General features: G+C 28.7%; 2 protein-coding genes across 2 annotated transcripts; one reads left to right on the forward strand and one right to left on the reverse strand.

Annotated features, from left to right (window-relative positions):
* Nucleotides 1–5,404: 5,404 nt before the first annotated feature.
* LOC110625326 (organ-specific protein S2) lies at nucleotides 5,405–7,367 on the forward strand. The gene is given in 3 exon segments (XM_043961300.1): nucleotides 5,405–5,490; nucleotides 6,212–6,495; nucleotides 6,498–7,367. Coding segments are annotated over 3 exon segments (963 nt in total). The 5' UTR covers nucleotides 5,405–5,442; the 3' UTR covers nucleotides 7,129–7,367.
* Nucleotides 7,368–18,164: 10,797 nt separating this feature from the next.
* LOC122724922 (uncharacterized mitochondrial protein AtMg00810-like) lies at nucleotides 18,165–21,733 on the reverse strand. Its single transcript, XM_043961151.1, has 2 exons — nucleotides 21,461–21,733; nucleotides 18,165–19,085 (listed from the first exon to the last, which is right to left on the reverse strand). The coding sequence occupies exons 1-2, from the start codon at nucleotides 21,731–21,733 to the stop codon at nucleotides 18,165–18,167; spliced, it is 1,194 nt and encodes a 397-aa protein (XP_043817086.1).
* Between the last annotated feature and the right edge of the window lie 3,468 nt (nucleotides 21,734–25,201).

The following is a 25,201-nucleotide window of genomic DNA, read 5'->3' on the forward strand; positions in this document are numbered from 1 at the left end:
TTATCAAATTATATATTATATATTCTTTTTAATAATTATTTTGTCTTTTTTTGAAATAATTGTTGAACTATACAAAAATATTTCAGAGCAGGTAGGCTCATGGGAACCTGAAGAAATCAGGCGCACATGATAAACTCGTGCCCGGGCACAGCATATCAAAGCAATGTGGATACGTATCTAATATTTTATTTTATCCTGTATTAATAATTTTATTATTTTTATCCTGTATTGATAATTTTATATTGTGGCAAAAATTATGAAATTTTATTTTTTTAGTTAAAAAGATCTCAAGATTATTATTAAAAATTCAAGGGTAATTACATTTTAATATTTAATTTTAATATAATTAACAAATCAGTCCTTAACACTTAAATCTTTATATAATTAATCCGTTCAAATTGAATGTCTTTTCATCCATAAATATATCAAATATAGACTTAAATCCTTTCTAATATAGATGAAAAATGTTATATTGTATAAACTACACTTTGATCCCTAAACGGATCAATCCTTCTATTTTTAAAACTAAATCTTTAAATCTCTATATTTAATCCATCTAAAATTATAAATCTTTTCAATCATTATAGATATTAGTTCAAAATTAGTGGATAATCAAATTTTTTCTAAAAGTATAATTTCTTACTAAAATACCATTTATAAAAATTTATAACGTACTTAAAAGTTAATTGATACCACTTAAAAATAGCTGAAATTGTAAATATTTTTTGAAAGTTTAGAAGTTATAAGTATTGAAATATTTGAATAAATGGAAATTGAATAACAAAAAATGTTAAAATTAGTTAAATGAGATATTATAGATAAAAGTTAACGGGAGATTTAAGTGTTTTTTCAAACAAAAAATAAAGAATTAAAATGTTTAAATATATAATAGATAAGAACGCACTCTATTTTGAAAAATACAGGTATCGATTCATTAATTATATTAAAACTCAAGAATTCAAGTATAGTTTATCAATTTAAAAAAGTAATAAAGATATTTTCATACTTTTAACTGTAAAAATGGATAGCAGAAACTCTAATTGGACGGATTATAAAAAGATTTAAGTGATTGGTTTTAAAAATATAGAATTTCATCTGTTAATTATTTTAAAATCTAAAAATTAAATTATAATTTATTTAAAATTTAAATATTTTTAAATAAGCCAAATAAATTGAATGGAGTACTCATACTTTAAAATTTTGATAAGTATGACCTTATTTGGTCTTTAATAATAATTCATGAGTAAATTTAAAAAAAGAAATTAAAATTTTTATCCTAACTATAGTTCAGGAGTAAAAAATTTAAACCATTAGCCAATTTTTTTAGGGGAAAACCAATTTCAATACTTCGGAGAGACATATATGCCATTTTCCTGTACAATTGAGCTTTCGAGCTATTCCTTCTTTGGATGCCTTCATTTGCCCTCCTATCATAATTTTATTATTATTATTTTGGATTGCATTAACAATTCAAACATATCTGTTTTGTTTTGAAATTGTAATTTGGATAATTTATGGTAACCATCCCAATTCTGAAAATTATATAAAAATCTCCTAAATCATTTTTCGTGTATTTTTTTTCAATATAACTGATATTTAGCATTACCACGATGCAAAAAAAAAAAAAAAGTTAATAATATTATACCATTTATAAATAACGATAATTTTTAGATTTTATATTAATGTGGAGCTTATATCATAAACTACTATTTTAATATTGAAAAATCGATAAAATTACATAATATTTATTTTAAAATGTTTTTTCCTTTATTTTTAAAGATAGAAAACATTAAGATCAATCACTGAAATATAATGAGAGAAATTGTTTGAATAAACAGTTAATTTGGGCATCTGGTTTCCTATGTTTAGTATGGGAAAGAAACTGAAGAAGATTAAGTTCATTACAACTTAAGTTTGCTGCTTATTTCACAAGTTTAGACTGATAAGAGTAAGGATTTGCATGATTTACAAGGAAATTGGAAATGTCAAAAGCCCAAATTTGCCATTGACATCTCATCTGTTTATTTTTAAAGAATAATATGACCTTTGGAATAATTAATGAGGCTACGTACTTGATCCTCCTCTGATAACACAGGTTGATGAGATGTCAAAATCAGAAATTGACCTATTAGCAATTCCAACTTCGGAAAAATTTATAATATTACAAGAAAAAGATGACATGCAACTGATAAACTTAAAAATAAAAAATAAAAAAAATCAAGAGATAACATTCTTAAATTTTTATTTGATATTTTGCTTTTTTATTTTAAAATCAATGCTCAGAGTGCATTAAAACAAGGACCATTATTAATAGATAATCATACATGAAATTAATGCTTTGAGTTAAATTAATTAATAAAGCAAAGCTATAATTGAAACCCCAACCACTTGTTTTTTAATTTTTATTTGTGCCCCATTATTTTATTAGTGATGCATTTTTTAGTAAAAAAATTAATTAAATGTTATAAAAAATAAATTTTTATAAATTATTTTTTAATTATTAAATAATATCATTTTAATAGCTAATAATCAGCTTAATATATTTATATATTTGTACTCTTATGGAGCAATCCACAGTTATATTAGTTAAAAATATATCATCAACATCTCATAGGCTGATATTCAATTCTTCAATTATCTAATTTTAGTTTATGTGAAAAATAACTTCTATATATAAAATATTTTCTGTAAAAAAATATTTTCTCTGGAAACTACAAAGTAACTTATTTTTTATTATTTAATTTTAATTTTAAAAAAATATACTAATAAATTTATATATGAAATTATTAATAAATTTTTTTATTAATAATCACAACAAGTAGAATGTTTTAATATTCTATTTGATTTCATCCTAATAAAATAAATTCAAATAATACATTATCAAATTAAAAAAAAAATAAGTTAATTATTAGTTTGAATTATATATGCTTGTGTTGAGTTTACAAACTAATGAAGGTGAATATGCGGTGTATTATGAACCATACGGAGTTAGAGTGTGTATTGGTGCATCGTGGTAGAATGACGATTTATGTATTTTCATACGTAATTAAAAAAATATAAGTAGAATTATTTCACCTATAACTTTTAAATGACGGTCGTTATTTTTGCATTAAAGTTTTGAAGGTATTAATTTTATGGAGTGAGATATTCACAAACCATAAAAGTTTGAAGCATAACTTTCATTAGTTTGAAGCATAACTTTCGGTAGCGGAACCTAAATTTGAGACAAATAATATAGATAAATTTTGAAGAGTTATGATTGCAGTATTATTCTAGCAAAGCTAATATGGTGACAGATGGTCTGAATAGAAAATCACTGGGCATTCTTGCACATATCATAGTATAGAGGTCTTTGATATAGAAATTACATGAAATGTTGGACCATGGTTCGCTACTTGACATATATGATTTCGGTGCCAATTTAGCACACATTAGAGTATGACTAAAGCTTGGAGACAAATCAGAGTTTCCCAACACAAGGACCAACAAATGCTGCATATTATAGAAATAGTTTTTTTTTTTTTAGCTTTGTATGAATACTGAAATGTAGCCAACGTGTTTTTTTTCTGCGGGATATACAGTGGAGTATAAGGGCGACAGTAGTAACCATTCTAAGACTGATTCACTGTTTTAGAGGGTGGCAGTTTAAATATGTCAGAAGAAAAGAAAATGCAGCAGCTCACTGTCTAGTGAAATTAGCTTATGATAATACTTTGCCTTGTAACTCTGATTGCATAGTATTTTTGCTAGCCTCAAGACTCTTTGTAATAGTGATACAAGTTAATGAAATTTTTTTAAAAAAATATTGGTTTAAATTAATAGATTTTTTATATATAATTTTTTTTAAAATTTCATCGCTTTATGTTTAGAGGAGAATCTGATCTTGTCCAATAATGAGGTTGCTTGATCCTCTTTTGATTTTCTTTGACACAGGTAGATGGGATGTCAAACTCAGAAAATGACCTATTAATAATTCCAACTTAACATAAATAGAAAATTTTAGAATATTAAAATAGGAAGATTGACATGAGAAAATTATAAATCTTAATTTTTTTAGGGTTGAAATTGTTAAATTTAAATCAGATTTAATTTATTTTAAAAATTAAAATATATATAAAAGTTATATTATCTGTATTCTAAATTAATGTAGAATTTTACACAATTCAATATATTCATAAACTTTCACTTGATATCATGCTTTTACTTGATAATAAAATCTATAATGTTAATTACACATGAATTTAATCAATGATTTGAGTTAAATTAATTAATAAAGAAAAAAAAACTTTGATTGATTTGGACTCTAGCTATAATTGAATCCCCCACCATTTTTTTTTTCATTTGTGCTCCATTATTTTATTGGTACTGTATTTTTTATTACACAATCACATGACCCAACTTTTTAAATTATATAAAAAAAATAATTTTATTTTAATATAATTTTCTATATATTGAAATTCGAATTTACACTATTTTAATTTCTAATAAAAAAAAAGCATCAATAATATTATATTAACATCAGCTGTATAACATTTCCACTAAAAAAAAATTCACTAATATAATATTTATATTTAGAGGATTAAATATACATTTAATAAATTTAAATTTAATATAATTATATTAAATTAATTTTAATTTAACCAAAATTAAATTTTAATAAAAATATTATTAAAATTTGTTAAAAAAATTAACTTTTAATTTTTTTAATAATATAAAAATTAGCTAAATATGATAGTGTATTAAAAACATTATATTCAATTTCTTCTCACTTGAAATTAAATTGCTATAACCATTAAATATTTTTTTTTGAATTAAAAATTAGAGAATAGAACGTAAGATCTTTTAGATTTATTCAGATATATTTACTATCAAATTAAGTTTGTAAATTCATATAATCATTAACTATTTAATAGCCAAATTAAATTCTTACACATTGGTTATTGTGAATTTGGATTCTGAATTGATTAAGATTACTAATTATTATATTAGAATAATTTCAAATGAATTTATAAATCATGAATAATTTAATTTAAAATTTTTTAATATATTCATGGTGAAATCGTAATAATATATTATATAATATATATATATATATATATTATATTTATTCAGAAATTAGGTAGCTTGAATTTCACTTGACTTACACATATGATTAAATTGAGTATGAAAATTACTAATAGACCCTTGTGGTTTTATACTTGATAAGATCAAATGCATAATTATTTCATTATAATTTAAAATAGATTGAATTATAAATTATAATCATGTACATCATTAAAATTTTATTTTATTTTATTTTATTTTATTTTATCCATGGTTTTTAGCTGTATATACATGTTATTTATTTATTTTAAAATTAAAATTCAATTGGCCTATAAATAGAAAGAGGGTATATGCAATCCTTACAATTCATAATTCACTACTTCTCTTGTGAAGCAAAACATGAAATCTTTATTTGCTTTGGTAGTCCCTCTTTTCTTGCTTCTCTCGGTAAGCTTCTCTCCATACATCAGTTCTAAGTAAAATTAATTTGTATTTGAAAATTATTTTTATTATAAATCTTTTTAAGAAAATAATTTTTTTTTTCAATTTATAATTAAAAAATAAAATATATTAATAAATTTATATATAAAAATATTAATAAAATTATCCAAATTTAAAAATAACTTTTTAAAATAAATTATTTTTTCTTTGATAAAAAAATATTTTCTATTCATACATTTTTCTAAGTGATTTTAAAATTAAAAAAAATATAGAAAGCAAATGTGAGTTGGAGTTTCCCTGTTAATCATCTATCTTGAATTTTGAATACATTTTTTTATGGATCAAATTGTGACATAACTTAGAATAATTTCGGGTCATGAGAAAAAATTGAAATCAATATTAAGAATAATTATATTTTTTCTATCCTATATTATATGAAATTTTTAGATTGTTTAGCAACATGCGGAGGTTATGATTCGAGAATTTTAAGAGATTATATTATTATTTTTTTATTATAATAGAACTTAATTTATCTTTACCTTTATCTGTATACATAAATTTTATGGATAAATTACGTTAAATTTTTTATATATATATATTTTTTTAATATTGCGATCGTAAGTATGTATTTCTAATACGGTATGTTTTAAATAGTTTATTAGTTATTCCTATTTATTTTAGTTTTGTATGAAAAGTGTGATTGGTTCTTATTCAAGACTTTGTTCAGATTTTGAGCAGCATCAATGCAAGAAAAGATTTGGATGAATATTGGAAAGGTGTCACTAAAGATCAACCTGTGCCAGAAGCAATGCAAAAGCTTCTTCAAGCCTCAGATGAGAAAACCAATTGTCACACAACTAAAACTCTTGAGCCAAATGCAGACCTTAAAATCTACCACAATGATGACTTTCTTAAAGAAGGTAAGAGTTCATTTCTTCAACAATTTGAGCCAAGACCTGACGTCTCTATTTATCATAATGATATTGGTCTCAAAACAAGAATATCACTAGAATATCACTAGATGAAAGCCCATTTGTTAAAGAGTTTGAGCCGAGACCTGATGTCTCCATTTACCATAACGATATTGGTCTCAAAACAAAAATATCACTAGATGAGAGCCCATTTGGTAAAGAGTTCGAGTTGAAACCTGATGTCTCCATTTACCATAACCATATTGGTCTCAAAACAGAAAAACTGCCAAATAAGAATCCATTTGTTAAAGAGTTTGAGCCGAGACCTGATGTCTCCATTTACCATAATGATATTGGTCTCAAAACAGAAAAGTTGCTAAATAAGAACCCATTTGTTAAAGAGTTTGAGCCCAGACCGAATGTCTCCATTTACCACAATAATATTGGTCTCAAAACAAAAAAGCCGTTAGATGATAGTGCATTCAATAAAGAGTTTGAATCAAAACCTGATGTTTCTATTTACCATAACAATATTGATCTCAAACTAAAAAATTCACCAGATGAGAGTTCATATAATAAAGAGTTTGAGCCGACACTTGCTGTCACTATCTACCATAACGATATTGATCTTCAAGCAAAAGAGCAATCAGATGAGAGGTTAGTTGGTAAAGAGTTTGAGGCGAAACCTGATGTTACCATCTACCATAATGATAAAAATTTCACCGAAGCCTGATATCACTGTTTATCACAACTATATTGATCTCAAAGCAGAAAGTTAACGTGATGCAATATCCATGCACAGATTGTGAAACATCTGTGTCTTATGTATTCAAAAATAAGAATTTTCAAGTTTTTATTTGATATTGTGCTTTTCTTTTAAAGAGCTTGATCTTTGTAAAAGTGCAGTTCTTCTTCTCAATGTAATCCCATCCTATGTATTTAATAAATTTCATTGATGGATAATTGTGAGCATATATCTGGTGAGTACCTTATAAAGAAGAAATTAAGATCAATTATATCCTTAAATTTTCATTCTACGTCTAAATAAATTCAAAATTATTATTATTTATTTAAATTAAATCAAAGCTTTTTATATAATATTAGTCCATTTTGAAAATGGGCGTAGATGCGAGCAGTATTCTGTTTAAACCGAAAAAATCAATCAAATCAAATTAATTTAAAATTTTAGTTTGATTTTTAATTTCAAAAATTTTAGTTATTTTAATTCGGTTGGTTTTAATTAGAAAAAAAATTAAAAAACTAAATCAAATCAAATCGATATTATTTTCAATAATATAGATAGATTAAGTTATATTAAAATTAAAATATTTCAATTAAAATTTAAAATACTAAAAATAAAGGGTAAAAAATAAAAAATTTATTAAAAATTCAAATCCATCAAATTGAATCGAATTGAATTGAATTAGACCGATTCGATTCGGCTCAATTTCTGATCAAAATATGTTCGATTCAATTTTTATAAATATTAAAATTTTGATTTTTAATTTATTTGATTCGATTCGATTTAAATTGAATCGAACGAATGCTCAAAACCTCTTTTTAAAATCGCATCACATGCATTTCTTAAATTAAAAAATATATATATACGGTTGAAAGAAATAAATAAAAAAAAGGGCAAATTAACCACAACCCCCACACTCTCTTTTCAAATTCTATGAACAAGGAGAACAATAAATATTTATAAATTGTATTAACAGCCTTAAATTATAATTTATATTAAAACTTTTATTTCTTAGATAATAAAGTCAAAATGTTGATATTAATTACAATTTTAGCTAATAAATTAAATTGCGGTTTAAAAATTAGTAATAAATTGTAATATGTCTCTTAATGTTTTATTTGATTAATAAAATAATTTTTTAAATATTTTTATTTTAATTATATACCTCTATTAAATTCAACAATCCCCTTTCTTATTATAACATTTAGAAATTAAGTTTAAATTAAATTTAACATATCTTTAATTTTTCACTAACACATATTAGAATAATAAAATAATATTTTTAAGTTAATTTTAACAATATTTAAAACTTCCTTTAGCTCTGAACTCGTATACTTTTTTAATAATTTTTGTATGGAATATTGATCATAAATATTTTTGATGGATTATCTTGTTAATATTTAATAATATTGAGATGTTTGAAATTATACTATTACATTAAATGAAAAGCACTATTTAATTATTTTAGTATTTATTATTTTCAAAAAAAAAATTATTTTAGTATTTATTAATAAAAATTTAAAATATGTGAAAACTTAATTTAAAGTTTAATTTTTACAAGAGAAAATAATATAATTAATAAAATGAAATAAATCTTTCTTTAGATATCTAATCTCTATCTAATTGTTGGAATCATAGTGTTAATTCTAATGAGAGTGATAAAGGACTATTTAGACCCGCTAAAAATTTTAATAAATATTGTCTTTATAGGGAGTGATAAAGGACTATTTAAACCCGCTAGAAATTTTAATCAATATCGTTTGATTAAGACGATATAAGAGAAAAATATGTTAAAATACGAATTATTAAAATTCTTGAAAAATTAAAATGTTAGTATTTAATAAGCTATTTATAATGAAAAAAAACTCTAATATGTAAAATTATAAAAATATTTTAAAAAAAATAATTAAAATGCAAAATTGATTCTTAAATGATCAACAATTATTAAAATTTTTGAAAAATTGAAATGTTAGTTTTTAATAAGCTATTTATAATGGAAAAAAAACTCTAATGTGTAAAATTATAAAAATTGTTGGACCTAAATATTTTAATCCTTATTTTGATGATTAATAAATAATTGGTGTGCTACTAATTATTTTCAAAAGTGTTTGTGTTGAGTTTGTAGGTCTCTTACTAAAATGAATGAAATTGTTTCGGTCTCAAAAGTGAAAACGCCAATTTTGGAAGCATACTACAAGAAAGGGATCATAAAGTATTTTTTATTTATGCATTGTCAATTTATGCCTTGTGAATTTCAATTAATTAATTGTGATGGCTCAATGTTTCTTTCACTTCTAAGACTTTCACAAATACGGTCAAGTCTTAAATAATTGACTTTGAGAGACCAAAATGAAATTTTTCAAAAGAAGTGATTTCAAAAATTTTTTTTATCCAAACAAAAGATAAAAAAATATAGGTTATAAAAATTTTAACGGATTGAAAATTAGAATTTTATAGCCTAAGTTATGATTTTTCAAAGATTTAAAAAATTATTTTTGTGCTCCCTAAAGTAAAACTTTCGGCTTCCAAAAGTGAAGGACAGAGGCAAAAGTCTCACATGTTCGGCCGCCGAACATTGACTTTAGGCCGCCGAAAGTCTGTTTTCAACTTGCCCCCTAAAGTGTAACTTTCGGCTTCCGAAAGTGAGGGACAGAGACGAAAGTCTCATATGTTCGGCCGCCGAGCATTGACTTTCGGCCGCCGAACATTGACTTTCGGCCGCCGAAGGTGAGATGCCCCCTAAGCTAAATGTTTGGCTTCCGAAAGTGAGGGACAGAGACGAAAGTCCCATTTGTTTGGCCGCCGAACATTGACTTTCAACCGCCGAAAGTGTTTTTATAAGGAGGATGTTCTTCACCTCAAATGGTTCGACTACCGAACTTTAAACTTAGGCTGCCGAACCTGAGTTTTTCTGAGCACGATATAACGGTTATTTCTGTACACAAACAGCTCTATTTGCATTTAATGCAATCCCAACGGCCATATTTATAACTGAACTATAAATATAATGTGTTTTTGATATTAAAAGGTGACAACAACCATCTAAGCAAATACTTATTGAGATTAAAGCATTTTTCACTCCCTCTCTCTCAAAACCTTGAGGCAAAACATTAATTTCTTGAAAGTCTTGAGTTGTAATTGATTGGTTTTTTTAAGAGTGAGTGAAGGTTGTTGATTGTTTCTATTGTAGTGTGTGTGGTATTGAGCAAATGATTGATCTTAAGTGAAAAAGAGAATTGTTAAGAGCAAAGGTTTGCTCTAAGATTGTAAGGGGTTTTAATCTTCACTCAAAAAAGATTTAATAGTGGAGATGAACTCTCAAGGAGGGCATTGAGGCGAGGACGTAGGCTTGAGATGGCTGAACCTCTATAAATCCTTGTGTTGATTATCTTCTTTATTATTGCCTTCTAATTTGTCTTTTTGCCTTAAATTTTTTATAAATCCAATTCACCCCCTCTTGGGTTGCTTCAAGGGACAATAAAAATATTTAAAAAAAATAATTAAAATGTAAAATTGATTCTTAAATGATGAATTTTTCATATCAAACTTAGTGATAAACCTACAATCCTTATCGTACTTTTGAAAGTAGGCTAGTTGCTCCATATAATACATATATATATATATATATATATATATATATATATATATATATATATATATATATATATTTATACCTCTTATTTAGTTTATAATGTATATATATTTTTAAATTGGAAATTAAGAAAGTAGAAGGTGAGATCTCTCAGATTTACTTAAATGCATTTATCCAGACTAAGCTGTAAGCGCACATATATATATTTTTTAAAAGCTTAATTTTCTTTAAAAATCATTACATTTTGTTATTATAAAAAAATAGAGATTTTTAGCTTCATAAGTTTTAGAAGAGTTTAGTTTTAACTATACCAAAACTTAATAAATTTATATATCTAACTATTTTTAATTGTTTAAAAGATTAAAGTAAAGTTTTTAAATATCGATGAATAAGGAAAGCACTTAAAAAAAAAAAAATTCTGAAGATATCTTAATATAAATTAAATAAAGAAAATAAAGATAAGTGTATCTTTATGGTTCATTGTAGAAGAGTGAGTGAGTTTGATATGTTAATTTTAAGTCATATAATTTTTATTTTCATTCAATTTAAATAATTTTTAAAAAATAAAATTTAATTCTTAAATATTTATTGAAATTAGTTTATCTAAAATTTTTAAAGGTTATAATTAAGTATCTAATATGTTTTTAATCACTAAACCAAACTAAATTAACATTTTAATTCTTAAAATATTATATAAAGGCCAAATCCTCTAAACATTTTGCTAAATTCTAAATACGACCAATTTTTTTTTCTTAAATAAACCTTTAATAAGTCCTAACCATATAAAATACTAATTTTAGATTAACAAAATATTATTTTTTATAGTGCATAAAATTAGTCAATAATTTTTTACTATTTGAAATTAAAATTATTTTTATTATTAAAAATAATATTGATCTATCCAACTCAAAACTATATAAAATACTAATTTTATATTAACAAAATATTATTTTTATAATGCATAAAATTAGTCAATAATTTTTTACTATTTGAAATTAAAATTATTTTTATTATTAAAAATAATATTTATCTATCCAACTCAAATCTTTACGTTTAATAATAATAACAGTCAAAACTTTCTATTTTGAAAGATAAAATCTCAACTTTAAGATTTATTATAATTATAATCAATTTCTAAAATAATTTATTCGAACATGATGTAAATCCTGAAATTTTATGTTTAATTATAATTATAATAAAAAATTTTAATATTATACAAAACTTTTAATTTTATACAATTATAGTCGAATTTTAAAATAATTTTGATTAATTTATATTATATCATGTATTATTTATTTATTTTTAAATATTAATTAAATTTACGTAAATAATAATTTAACTCTAATTAAACACATTTTCTAAAAGTATGAGAATTATTATTTTAGTACTTAATTTAAACTCTAAAATTTTAGTTTAAAACTTGATTTAGAGATTCATTCAAAATGGAGATTTTGGATTTATATTAGAAATTAAAATAATAAGAGTTAAGTGATTTAGGGTATATGATTAATTAAAGCCAAAAAAGTAATTAATTAATATTTAAAAAAGTAAATAAATAATTACATATACACTAATTTAAATTTGATAAAAATTATTTTAAAAATTAACTATAATTAAAATAAAATAAAATATTTGAATAAAATATTAAAATTTTTTACCATAATCATGATTAAACCTAATGTTTTAAATTTTTATATTTAATTAAATAAATTATTTGAAAAATTAATTATAATTGCAATAAATTTAAAAATTGACATTTTATCGTTCAAAATTATAAATTTTAATTATAATTATGATTAAATATAAAATTTTGTCTAATAAGTTAATAATATTTTATTATTAGAAAATAGCACCTTGTTAGCTAGATTAATTAGGACTTATATTTAGAATTTTATTTATCTTTAAAAAATTGAATTAATCTTATTTGAAGGTTTTTAAAATGTGATTGATTTGGACTTAAACGGGTTAAAATATTATTACGGGTGAGTATTCAGTCGATTTGATTTAAAATCGAATCGAACTGAATAAAATAAAAATCAAAATTTTAATATTTATGAAAATTGAACCGAATTGATTTTGATCAGAAATCAAATTGAATCGAATTAGTTCGATTCGGTTTGGTTTGATAAGTTTAAATTTTTAATAAATTTTTTTATTTGTTTACACTTTATTTTTAATATTTTAAAATTTAATTAAAATATTTTAATTTTAATATGATCTAATCTTTTTAAATTATTGAAAATAATATATTATTATCACTAATTCAGTTTTTTCAATTTTTTTAGATTAAAATCAAATCGAACTGAAATAATTAAAAATTTTAAAATTAAAAATTGAACCGAACTCAAATAAATAAAAAATTAAATTAAAATTTTAAATTAATTCATTCAATTTTTTATATTTGAACCGAATACCGCTAGGTGTAAGCATGCATGGGTAGGGAGGAATTGATGCTGATGGTGAGGTTAGATGAATTTTCTTGTTTAATAATAATAATAATAATAGAAATGGATATTTCTGGGTTAATTTTCCAGTAGCTGATTTTTCTAACAAAGTTGGAAACTTCAACCATCATGCATTTCCCTTGTTTTATTCCTAACCAGTCATAAAACAAGTGGCTTTCCATAATAATTTCAACCCTTTAATTCTTTAATTTCCCTTCATATATAAATAGGCATTAAAACAATATCACTCATTAAAAACCCAAAAAAAGAAAAATCAAAACCCTAAAATGAATAACATGGGCATGAAGATGAAGGCCATAGGAATATTAATGTTGATAATGGCATGCACAAGAGGAAGTGCAGATCTCACAGATTGTGCAAAGCAGTGCATGCCTTCATGTCTTCAACAAACAGCTGCATCACAAGATTCTTGTGCTAAAGCTTGCTCAGAATACTGCGATACAGTTAAAGGCAGGACTAGTTTCGGTGGTTGGATTGACAGTGCCCATCCCACAGGCAATGTCAATGCCAAAGGAGATGCAACGCCGAATAATGAAAGCCCTCAACCTCAGTGATGGATGCAGAACTTCAGTTTAGGAATTCAATTTAAACAAATATATTCTGTTTTATTATTTTATTCATTTTTTAATTATTATTTTAAAATTATTATTCATTTTCTTTTATTATAATAATATATAATTGACTATTATAATCCTATTTAATTTTATATTATTTCTAAATCAATCTATTAATTATTATTTTTTAAATAAATATTCAAAATATTTCTTAATATTTAATAAAATTTAATATTTTAAAGATAATATATTAAATTATTTTTTTAATATGTATAAAAAATTAAAATGAATAAAAAATATAGAATAAAGATAATATAAAATAAATATACATTGAGAAAATAAATTTTTATAAAAATAATAAACTATTATAATTAAATTATAATTATTTTCATCCATTTTTTATTTATTAAAATATATTTTTAATAATATTATTATCGGCATTTATAAATATATCTTTCACTATAACTTATCAATCAATGATATTTATTGTAAAAATTTTTTTTTTCATTATTATTGTAATAGTTAAATGTATAAAAAATTTATTAAAATAATATAATATTTTAATACATAGTTTATTATTGAAATATAATTAAAATGATTAAAATATAATTAAAAACTAATAACTTTTAATTCATGGATATGTCTTTTTATTTTTGTTTTAAAAAACTATCATCCTATTTTGAATTTATTAAACTAAAACAATACATTGTTTTCAACTATTAGCAAAAGACTTTAATTTAATGAAATCAACATATAAAAGAAATAATTCAATTATTTCAAAATTAATATACATTTCATTCGATTTTTAAAAGTAATTATTATATTTATATATTTTGACTCCATCAAATTATAGATATTTCTTTCTCAAAAAAAATTATCAAAAAAATTTTTTATCAAAATTTTTTTTTCTTTTTGAAAAGAAATATGTGTCAAACTTACAATATTTATTGATTTTCTTAGTAAAGTGTCTTGCATATTATGCATCTACTGATTTAATATATATATATATATATACGGCATGTTTTAATTAATATCATTTGACTAAGATAAAATACGAAAAATAATAGGTGAAAAGATAAAAACAAAACGCAAAATTAGAAAAATATCCAAAAAATTAAAAAAAATAATTAAAATGTAAACTTCACCTCTTAAATGATAAAATTTTTATATCAAATTTTATGATAGGTCTGCGGCCTTCGTTACACTTTTGAAAGTGCGTGCATTTTGAAAATCTCTTTTCAAAAAAACTATAATTAATCTCCATTAGACGTCTGCCGCAAAAGTTAAATTCGGTCTAAATCTACTGTAAAATTTAAAATTTAAAATTAGTTGCTCCATATTATATATATATTTTATAATAAATATTATTATAATACATAGAATTTGGTGATTTACTCATAGTAACAATATAATATCTTTATAAGAATTTATTCTTAGCTAATTTTTTTTTATCTGTTATTTTTCTTCTCCATAAGACTTAGCCACGGTTGCGTAGCGTTTGAGCAAGAAGGTCTCTCAACTCTAAGGCAACTAATATATGGTCATCAATGGTTCAAGGAATCAAATGATCATTTAGTGTGCATATATACGTTGAAATTTCTTTTGTTTTTTTATGGTATGTGTTGAAATTTCTTGTGATTTTGTTTTTCTGCTTGTATTTAATTGTAAGTTCCTATTGAGACATGGGTTATTAAACTATTACTTGCTTGAATTTTGTTTGATAGTGATCAGCTAGAATTTATTTACTCACATTGTAATGGCTTGATGAACATTTTGCTATGGTTAATTTGATGGGAATGTATACATATCAACTAGGTTTGGGGTTGGGTTGTGATATGCTGAGCATAGTTTTTTGGATTTAGTTGCGACATTACTAGGCTTCTGATAAAGAACTAGAACTGATTAGACTCCGTTAGGAGTTTTAACCAATATCATTTGGCTAAGTTGATATAAAACAATGATAGGTTAGAAGCCAAAAAGTCTTATTAAAATTCTTCAAAAATTGAAAAACGAGTTTCAAATAGGTAAGGAAAGACTATTTATAATAGGGAAAAAAAACTTAATATGTAAACTTATAAAAATATCTAAAAAAATAATTAAAATGCAAAATTGATTCCCTAATCGATGGAATTTTCATCTCAAATTTTGTGACAGACCGACTGCCTTTGTCACACTTTTGAAAGTTGTGCGTCTCGAAATTTTCTTTCCGAAAAGTTATCGTGTGTCTCCATCAAATGTCGACAATAAAAGTTAGATTCGGTCTAAATCTGTTGTAAAGTTGAAGGCTGGTTGCTCCGTGTCATATTCTTGGAGAAAGTGTAATAAGAAAGGTTTGGACAACGAGAGGTTTGGTTTACTCTAAATCAAGCTGATGAAGTTGAGAGCCAAGGGTAAAATAAGATGGCAACATGTGGATCAGATTAAATGTTTAGGGCAGTAAATGAACTTGACTTGGTAAATGAGGTTAGTAATGGAGCTGGGTAAATTTTTTTGAGCCGTTAAGGTTGGAGTTGTAGAGAAAGTTAAGAAGTTAGAAAAGACAAAATCCAATCCTTTTTTTGAGAATGGAAGGGGTATTTATATCCATATTCATACAGGATACGTTCAGGACAATGCCTTTAAGAGTGGATAATTGTACACACATTAAAGACTTTTCATTCGGCTCACTAATAGTGAGCAATTGGCTAATTAGTTAAACTAGTTAAGGTCATGTTACCTCTGACACACTATGTCAGGTAATCAGAACATGCATATTTAAAATTTTGTATGGATGTTTGAAAAGGCATAAACATGTGCATTCTTTTTTCGGGTACCATGATAGTGGAACCATTTAGGATTTCTTTCAAGCCCTAAAAATGAGGTTTCAACATTTGAGAAATGAACATAATTTGATAAGAGGTAAGTTATAAAATAAAATTTCTTTTAGCATAAAATTGAAAGCAAACATTGATTTCTTAGCTTGGAAATTAAATTTTGCTTCAAAAGGGGAAGCCTATTTTTATATTGAAAAAAAAAAAATCTTAACATTTTCATACCAAAAGATGTACAAAATTTAATTAAATAAAATGATAAAAGTCAATTTTTTATGGAAATATTTGTACGCTATTTTTATTATATAGGTGAAAATTTGGTTTTTCATTTATTAATTTTTTTTATGTTTTTAAAGAGAGTGTTAAGGTTTAAGAATCAGAAGAATAAACAGAAAAAAAAAAAAAGAAAGAAAGAAAGAAGAGAAGAAAAGGGGAATAACACATAGGTGGCATCATTATTTCCCTATTCTATATCTTGATAGAAAGAAGATAAAATATTTATATACAAACACTCCTAAAATCAGTCTAATTAATTTTTAAAATTATGCTCTATTATATAAATATGAATAGCGAATAGTATTCGATTTAAATCGATTGAATCAAATTAATTTAAAATTTCAGTTCAATTTTTTATTTATTTTAGTTCGATTTAATTTTTAATTTCACAAATTTCAATTATTACAGTTCAATTCGATTTTAATGAGAAAAAATTTTAAAAAATCGAACTGAACCTTTTAATGATAATAGTATATTATTATGAATAGTATAGAGAAATTAAACCATAATCAATATTGAAATATTTTAATTAAATTTTAAAATATTAAAAATAAAGTGTATAAGATAAAAAGTCCAATAAAAAGTTTAGCCGATCAAAACGAACCGAATGGAACTGAATCAGATAAATTTGATTCAAATCAATTTTTATCTAAAATCGATTTGATTTAATTTTTACAAATATTAAAATTTTAATTTTCAGTTTATTTGATTCAATTCGGTTCAACAATGCATGATTAGCAACTCTTTGTAACACTTCTCTTTAAGTTGGAATCTTATTAATTACAATGCTCTTTCTTGATGAGATTTTTCTTGAACTAATAGTTCCTTAAGAAATTGGTAATCGTAACATAAACAAATGCAAACCACCCTAATATTAGTTGAAATATTGTTAGAAATAACCCAAACTGTTGTAGTTATTTGAATTTCTTATAGTACATTCATATATATGGAATCAACTCTCCTTATGAAGTTTCTTGAGAAGAAAATAAAGGTTTGAATAAAACGAAGAAGAAGAAAATAAAGGTTTGAATAAAACGAATGCTTATATTATTTTCTTAATGTTTTTCACTTGATACAGAAATGAGCTCTAGCCTAAGTTTAAATAAACTAGGCTTGCAACAAATATTCAAAACGTAAGGCAATAATCACGGACTGCAACTGACTATATTTACGTAAGCTAGCTAATTACTCAAAGAACCCTTATCACTAAATCATCCAAATATATTTACAGAAAAAAAAATACTCTAGCCTCAACTAACCAACCTTATTACTCCAGGGGAATAAAACTAATCAACCTTATCACTCCACCTTATCACATCACTCCACCTTATCACTCCACAACATATTCGTTATTATCCCCCCTCAAACTATGGCGAGGTTGAAGACATAGTTTGGTACGAAATTGAGCGAGGCGAGCTTTAGTCATGATCTTTGTAAATATATCAGCAAGTTGATGAAATGTCGAAACATGTTTAGTCACAAGAGCTCCTTGAGCAACACGCTCCCTTACATAATGATAGTCGAGTTCTATGTGTTTACTACGAGCATGAAACACTGGTTTTACAGTCAAATACAAAGCACTAAGATTATCGCCATAGAGAACTGGAGTTCGAGAAATAGGAATATGAAGGTCTGCCAGAATATAACTTAACCAAGTAAGCTCAGCAGCGGTATGCGCCATAGCCCGATATTCAGCCTCAGTACTGGACCGGGCCACAGTTGATTGTTTTTTGGCACACCAAGAGATTATATTAGAACCAAGAAATGTGCAGTAGCCAGTGGTAGAACGCCTAGTAGTTGGACAACCTGCCCAATCTGCATCTGAAAAAGCACATAAATCAAGTGAAGTATTTGCGGTAAGTGATAAACCAAAATGAATAGTCCCTTTCAAATATCGTAAAATGCGACGAACACATTTAAAATGTGCCATAGTTGGAGAATGCATAAATTGAGAAATGAAATTAACACTGTAAGAAAGATCTGGTCGAGTTAAAGTTAGATATTGCAAGGCACCAACAAGCCCGCGAAAAAAACTCGGATCAGCTACTGGAGTGTCATCTGACGTCAAATCCAACTTTTGAGCCATAGGCGTCGGCATGGGCTGACAATCTGTCATGAGAGCACGTTCTAAAATTGTATAGGCATAGTGTGTTTGAGATAGATGCATGCCGTCAGCCATAGTTTGAACCTCAATGCCCAAAAAATGATGAAGAGGTCCAAGATCTTTCATGGAAAACTCAGAACCGAGAACCTGTATAAATGATTGAACAAGAGCTAGAGAGGAACCAGTGAGCAGCATATCATCAACATAAACTAATAAAACTAAAATCCCAGCAGATGAATGCAAAACAAAAAGTTCGGCGGCCGAAAGTCCCTTCGGCTGCCGAACCTAGTTTCTCCCAAAGGGCAGAAACTTGGTTCAAACATGCACAAATGCCTCCAAACTCAAACCAACATGCATTTAGCTCAACCAAAACAAGCATACAAGCTCCTAGGGGTCTCAAACTACCTTAAACCCCTACTACAACACATCAAACACACATTACAAGCCACATTGCTCAAAAACTCATCAAAAACCCATAAACATAACTATAACCTAAACATGCATTCTACTCCCATAGATCTACTTAAAACTTACTTAAAACATATAATGAGCTTAAGATCGGCTCTTACCTCTTGAAGATCGAGAGAGAGACGACCAAAAACTCGAAGGTGGGAGAGATTTGGTTCTTGAACCTCCAAGCTCCAAAACTTTGCTCAAAAGCTCAAATCTTCAAAACAAAGTTAAAACAAATGAAAAACTTGAAAGATCTAGAGGAAAAACATCAAAGATCGGTGAGGGACGGCGAAGAGCTCACCTTGGCCGAAAATGGGGAAAAAGCTCGCCCATTTTCGGCTAAGGGACCCTTTTATAGTGGCTGGCCAGGCCACGTTCGGGGGCCGAATGTGCCTCCGCATGCATTCCATGTTCGGCGGCCGAACCTGGACTTCCCTCACTTATGCTTTCGGGGGCCTAAAGCACACCCGCAACGCATGCATGTTCGGCGGCCGAACTTGAGATTCGGCGGCCGAACCTAGGTTTTCCTCCAAGGTCGTTTTCATTCAAAAACTCATTTCCTCTTTTACTTAAAATCATCAAAAACATTAAAACATTTCATGAAAACATGTTTTTACCCTTCTAGAGGTCTCCGACATCCGAGATTCCACCGGACGGTAGGAATTCCGATACCGGAGTCTAGCCGGGTATTACAATTATGGTTTACCTTGAATTCTTGTCAATAAAACTCATTCGTGTCATTCGGTACTGTCTTTCAATAGTATCTTTCCGCGACCAATCTTTCTTTTATTATCAGAGTGATTCTGGACTTTATGGCAGATTTGGACTGGGCCTAACTTTTGCTGCCGACGTCCGATGGAGACCCACGATAGCTTTTCAAAAAGGGACTTTCGAGACACACAACTTTCAAAAGTGTGACGAGAGTCGTAGGGCTGGTCACAAAGTTCGATATGAAAATTTCATCATTTAAATGGTCAATTTTGCATTTTAATTATTCTTTTGGATATTTTTATAATTTTTCACATTAGAGTTTTTTTTTCTATTATAAATAACCTTCATTGACTATTAGAAACTCACTTTTCAATCTTTATGAATTTCAATAAAATTTTTCGGCTTCTAACCTATCTTTCTCTTTTATATCATTTTAGCCAAACGATATTGGTTAAAACTTATGATGGAGTATAATCAGTCATTTATCCTACCCTTTATTTATAATATGACTATTTATTATTTACTATATGCATCTAATTCATTATCATCATCATCATTATTATCTATTTTTATTGCTGTTATTATTTCATCTACTTAATTTTCTTCACCATCATTAATTTTAATAGCTTTCTCAGTTGGATTAATTAATTCTAGTGCTGAATCATCGTTACCTCCACCAATAACAACATACTCCATTTCATCTTGTTGAAAAAGTTCATTACTAGTTGGTCTTTTTTATTCTTGGATGTTGAATTACATAATGTGCTTTAACTTTTACAATAACCAACCAATCTAACTTGTCGCACCTTAAGTTAGGATATAAAGTGTATATGACTTGTATTTTTAGCTTCTAGGTTTTACTTTGACTTATCCTCTTATCCTCTCTTAGTGCCTGGACTTCACCGTCTAACCATATATATGTTTGAGTCTTGTCCATCAGCTACTGATAAGTGGCCAATGCATTTTTTTATTAATGAATCCATGAACTTTATGATGTGAGTTCCATTCTTTAGTGCTTTACAGCCTATTTCATGATTTAATTCTTCAATCTATATTGTTTCAGCATTGAAATGTGAAATAAAACTCCTTAAAGACTTACCTCACCTTACTGGATTTTTTGCAAGTCCAATGAGAGCTTTTTAAGAGATATGCCGATAATAAATTTATATTTAAAAAGCATAACAAGTTGAGTAAAGCTATTAATAGAATATAGACTCAGATGTTGGTACCATTTATGGGCTAAACCTGTGAGGGTTGATGGAAAGACCCGGCACAGTATAAAGTTATTGACATGCTAAAGCTGCATTGTACTCCTGAAGATAGGCAGATAGTTCTTAAGGTATGCCGTCTCTTCATACTTGTCCAAACTGAGCAATTTGAACTTCGTGAGAAAGGTCTTTGCGAGGATTTCCTCTGACAGGAAGCGAGACATCATCCAGACCATAATCTTCCTCTTGTTCCTTTTGGTACCTTTGAACAGTTCGAGCCAATTTCCAGTCGACGTCTCTTGGTGTCTCGTTTGATGATTCATCATCCTCAACTTTGGCTTTACCTTTGAACTGCATGTGAATTGTCTCCTTCCGGGTCTTTGGAGTCTCGAAGGATACTTCATTCCTTATCCTAGGAGTCATGAATGAGGCCTCCTCCCGAGTTTTGTATTACTCAAGAGTTGCCTGCAGCTTCTTGATATATTGCACCATTTGCTTATTGTTTAGATTATTAAGATTTGTCTTGTTGACCATGAAAGGAGAGTCCTGTAATACCCGGCTAGACTCCGGTATCGGAATTCCTACCGTCCGGTGGAATCTCGGATGTCGAAAGCCTCTAGTAGGGTAGAAACATGTTTTCATAAAATGTTTTAAGGTATTTCATGGTTTTAAGTATGAAGATTTAATGAGTTTTTGCATGAAAAGTCTCTGGAGGAAAACCCAGGTTCGGCCGCCGAAAGTCAAGTTCGGCCGCCGAACATGCATGCATTTTGGAGGCACGTTAGGCCCCCGAAAGCATGAGCGAGGGAAGTCCAGGTTCGGCCGCCGAAAGTCAAGTTCGGCCGCCGAACATGGCATGCATGCGGAAGCACTTTCGGCCCCCGAACGTGGCCTGGCCAGCCACTATAAAAGGGTCACTTAGCCAAAATGGGCGAGCTTTCTCCCATTTTCGGCCATAGCTAGCTTCCGACCTCCCTCTCCCCAGATCTTGTGTTCTTTCTTCAAATCTCCTCCATTTTTCTTGAGTTTTCACCTCTCATTGCAAGTTTTGAGCATTTAAGACAAGTTTTGGAGCTTTGGGAACTCAGGAGCTCATTTGCTTGGATCTCCGAATTTAGGTCGTCTCTCTCTCGATCTTCAAGAGGTAAGAGCCGATCTTAAGCTCATTATATGTTTTAAGTAAGTTTTATGCAAGATCTATGGGGTAGAGATGCATGTGTAGGTTTTTAGTGAGTTATGGATGATTTTTGAGTTTATGCAAATGTGGCTTGCAAATGCTTGTGTATGTGTGTTGTAGTTGGGGTTTAAGGTAGTTTGAGATCCCTAGGAACTTGTATGCATGTTTTGGTTGAGTTTTATGCATGTTGGAAGAGTTAGGAGGCAAATGTGCATAAAGGAGCCAAGTTTCTGCCCTTTGGCAGAAACCAGGTTCGGCAGCCGAAGGCACTTTCGGCCGCCGAACATGGCTGGGGAGGCAGGCCTTTCGGCTGCCGAAGTTGCCCCCGAAAAGAGACTTTCGTCTCTGTCTAGGACTTTCGGCCGCCGAAGGCGCCGCCGAACATGCATGAGTTTCGCCTCTGTCTGGGAGTTTCGGCCGCCGAAGGTGCCGCCGAACCTGCCTGACTTTCGGCTCTGGAGGGACTTTCGGCCGCCGAAGGTGCCGCCGAAAGTGCCCTGTCCAGCCATTTCTTGCATGTTGTTATGTAGTTGTTTTATGATGTTTTAGGAGGTTTTTGGGGAGTATATTAGAGTTATGTTTATGTATGTTTGGTCCCTCATTGGAGTCCACCTGTGTAGGTTCGGACCCGAGGAACCGAGGACCCCAGCAGTGAGCCAGCTGCTACAGAGTTTGTCAGAGCTAGCCAGAGGTGAGTGGAATAAACCTTAAGTTTTAAAATAAATGAAATATAAATTTTGAGCATGATCCATGCATCATGAATGCCATGTGATATATTAGGTTGTTTGCATTAGTATTCACGAATATGTTGCATTGCATTTATAATGTTGATGTGGATTGGTTATTGGATGATCCTTTAGTCCTCATATGGCATGATGATGTTACGGCATGATATGGTATGGAAGTCCAGGTTGTACCCATTCTACGTCCCTGGCACGATGTAAGAGAAAGTCCAGGTTGTACCCATTCTACGTCCCTGGCACATTGGTATGTTATGATATGTTATGATAAGGGAAAGACCGGTTGTACCCATTCTACGTCCCGGCACAGTTGGACTATGTAGAGGACTATTGGTGACAATACCATCCGAGATGTGATTAGTTGTGATGTGTTGCATTACATAATGGCATGAAATTTTAATGTATGTTTTCACTATTCTGCTCACTGGGCTTTGTAGCTCACCCCTCTCCCCTAACCCCAGATGTGCAGGTACAGGGTAGACCAGGAGGTTAGCCAGAGTTTTGAAGTATGTGTATGTAATAGTTAGATGGTGGACATGACAATTGTGCTATGATGTAATGTAAGAGATTACAGTATGTTATGTAATGAGGTATATTGAGGTTATAGATGTGCTTGACCCTATGAGTATTGTAATCCCTTGTTGATGCATGATCTTAGATATTTGAGGATACAAATGTTAGCCAACTCAATGCATGTATATCGCCCATTGGGGCATTGATGAGATCCCACAGAGGGGTCAAAAGTATGATTATGTTTTTAGTGCATGCACAGGTTGAGTTGGTATATGAGAAACGAATGAAATAAAAGTTTAAAATTTTTATGCATGTTGTTGATCATGTATGGGATTATACAGGTTTACAGGTTATATGTCAGGCTTGCTACGGGTCCCGGCGGCCTTAAGCCGATCTGGATCCTAGCGCCGGTAGCAGTCCAATTTTCGGGTCGTTACAGAATGGTATCAGAGCCCTAGGTTCATATGGTCGGACCTAGAGTGTCGGGCTCATAGATGTTATAGAAGGTCAAGCACAATAGGAAGATCATGTCCACTAGGATAGGATGTGGAGTCCTGTCTTGCATGATGATGTGAATTGCCATGACTTTGTGCATGTGCACTAATGATATGCTATGCTATGTGATGTATGTGATGAGGGTTTATGTGTGCCCACATGAATCATATTATGCTAATGTTTCTATGATGTGTATTGTCTTTCAGAAAATAGGATGAGAGGAACTCGTCGATCTGCACGATTGACTGGAGTGCCACCTGAGGATGAGGGCACGAGCGCCCGTCCTCCCACATTGCCTAGGGCAATGTCTTGTAGAGCCAACAGAGAAAGAGTGTCAAGGGACCCTAGAAGGTCTTTTGATGCTAGCAGAAGGGGGACTGATAGAGGAGGAAGTTCTTCAGATGTGAGGGAGGTTATGGAAGAGGATCAGAGGAGGGATGGGAACCTGGATGTGAGCATGGAGGAAGAAGGGACAGGGGAGTCTCAGGGAGGCGTTCAGGCCTTGGGGTATGGTTTTCCACCCCATTATCCACCCTTCCCACAGGGTTCAGGGTATCCGATGGGAGGTACATCGGATTACTCCAGCTTTAACCCCTACCCTACCTACATGCCTTATCCACCTTTCTATCCACCTTACACACAGTACCCAGCTTATCCACCCTCACCCTTCTATCCAAACCCGGCAAACCCCACCTCGGGGAATGCTGCACCTCCACCTCCACCTCCACCACCTACAGAACCAGCAGCCCCAGTTACTCAACCTCCTAGACCTAGCTCAGTTGTTGGGAGCAAGGTAAAGATGACAGATTACCTCAAGCTAGATGCTCCCAAATACAAGTCAGGGGATGACCCCTTTGAGTATCTGAGAGTGGTGAAGACAATAACTGATGAGCTAGGGGCAAGTGACAGCAGGGCCATTCAGATGGCAGGGTTCACTTTAAAGTGCAAGAAGGCACGGGAATGGTT

The sequence above is a fragment of the Manihot esculenta genome, chromosome 10 (genome assembly GCF_001659605.2).
Source record: "Manihot esculenta cultivar AM560-2 chromosome 10, M.esculenta_v8, whole genome shotgun sequence".
Taxonomy (NCBI): domain Eukaryota; kingdom Viridiplantae; phylum Streptophyta; class Magnoliopsida; order Malpighiales; family Euphorbiaceae; genus Manihot; species Manihot esculenta.

Bases quoted from the DNA above. Each gene is read 5' to 3' on its own strand.
- LOC122724922 (XM_043961151.1), bottom strand. From the start codon at position 21,733: ATGACTCCTAGGATAAGGAATGAAGTATCCTTCGAGACTCCAAAGACC. The intron at 19,086-21,460 runs GTATGAAGAGAC...TCATTTATACAG, and splicing joins AAATTGCTCAGTTTGGACAA to GTTCTCGGTTCTGAGTTTTC.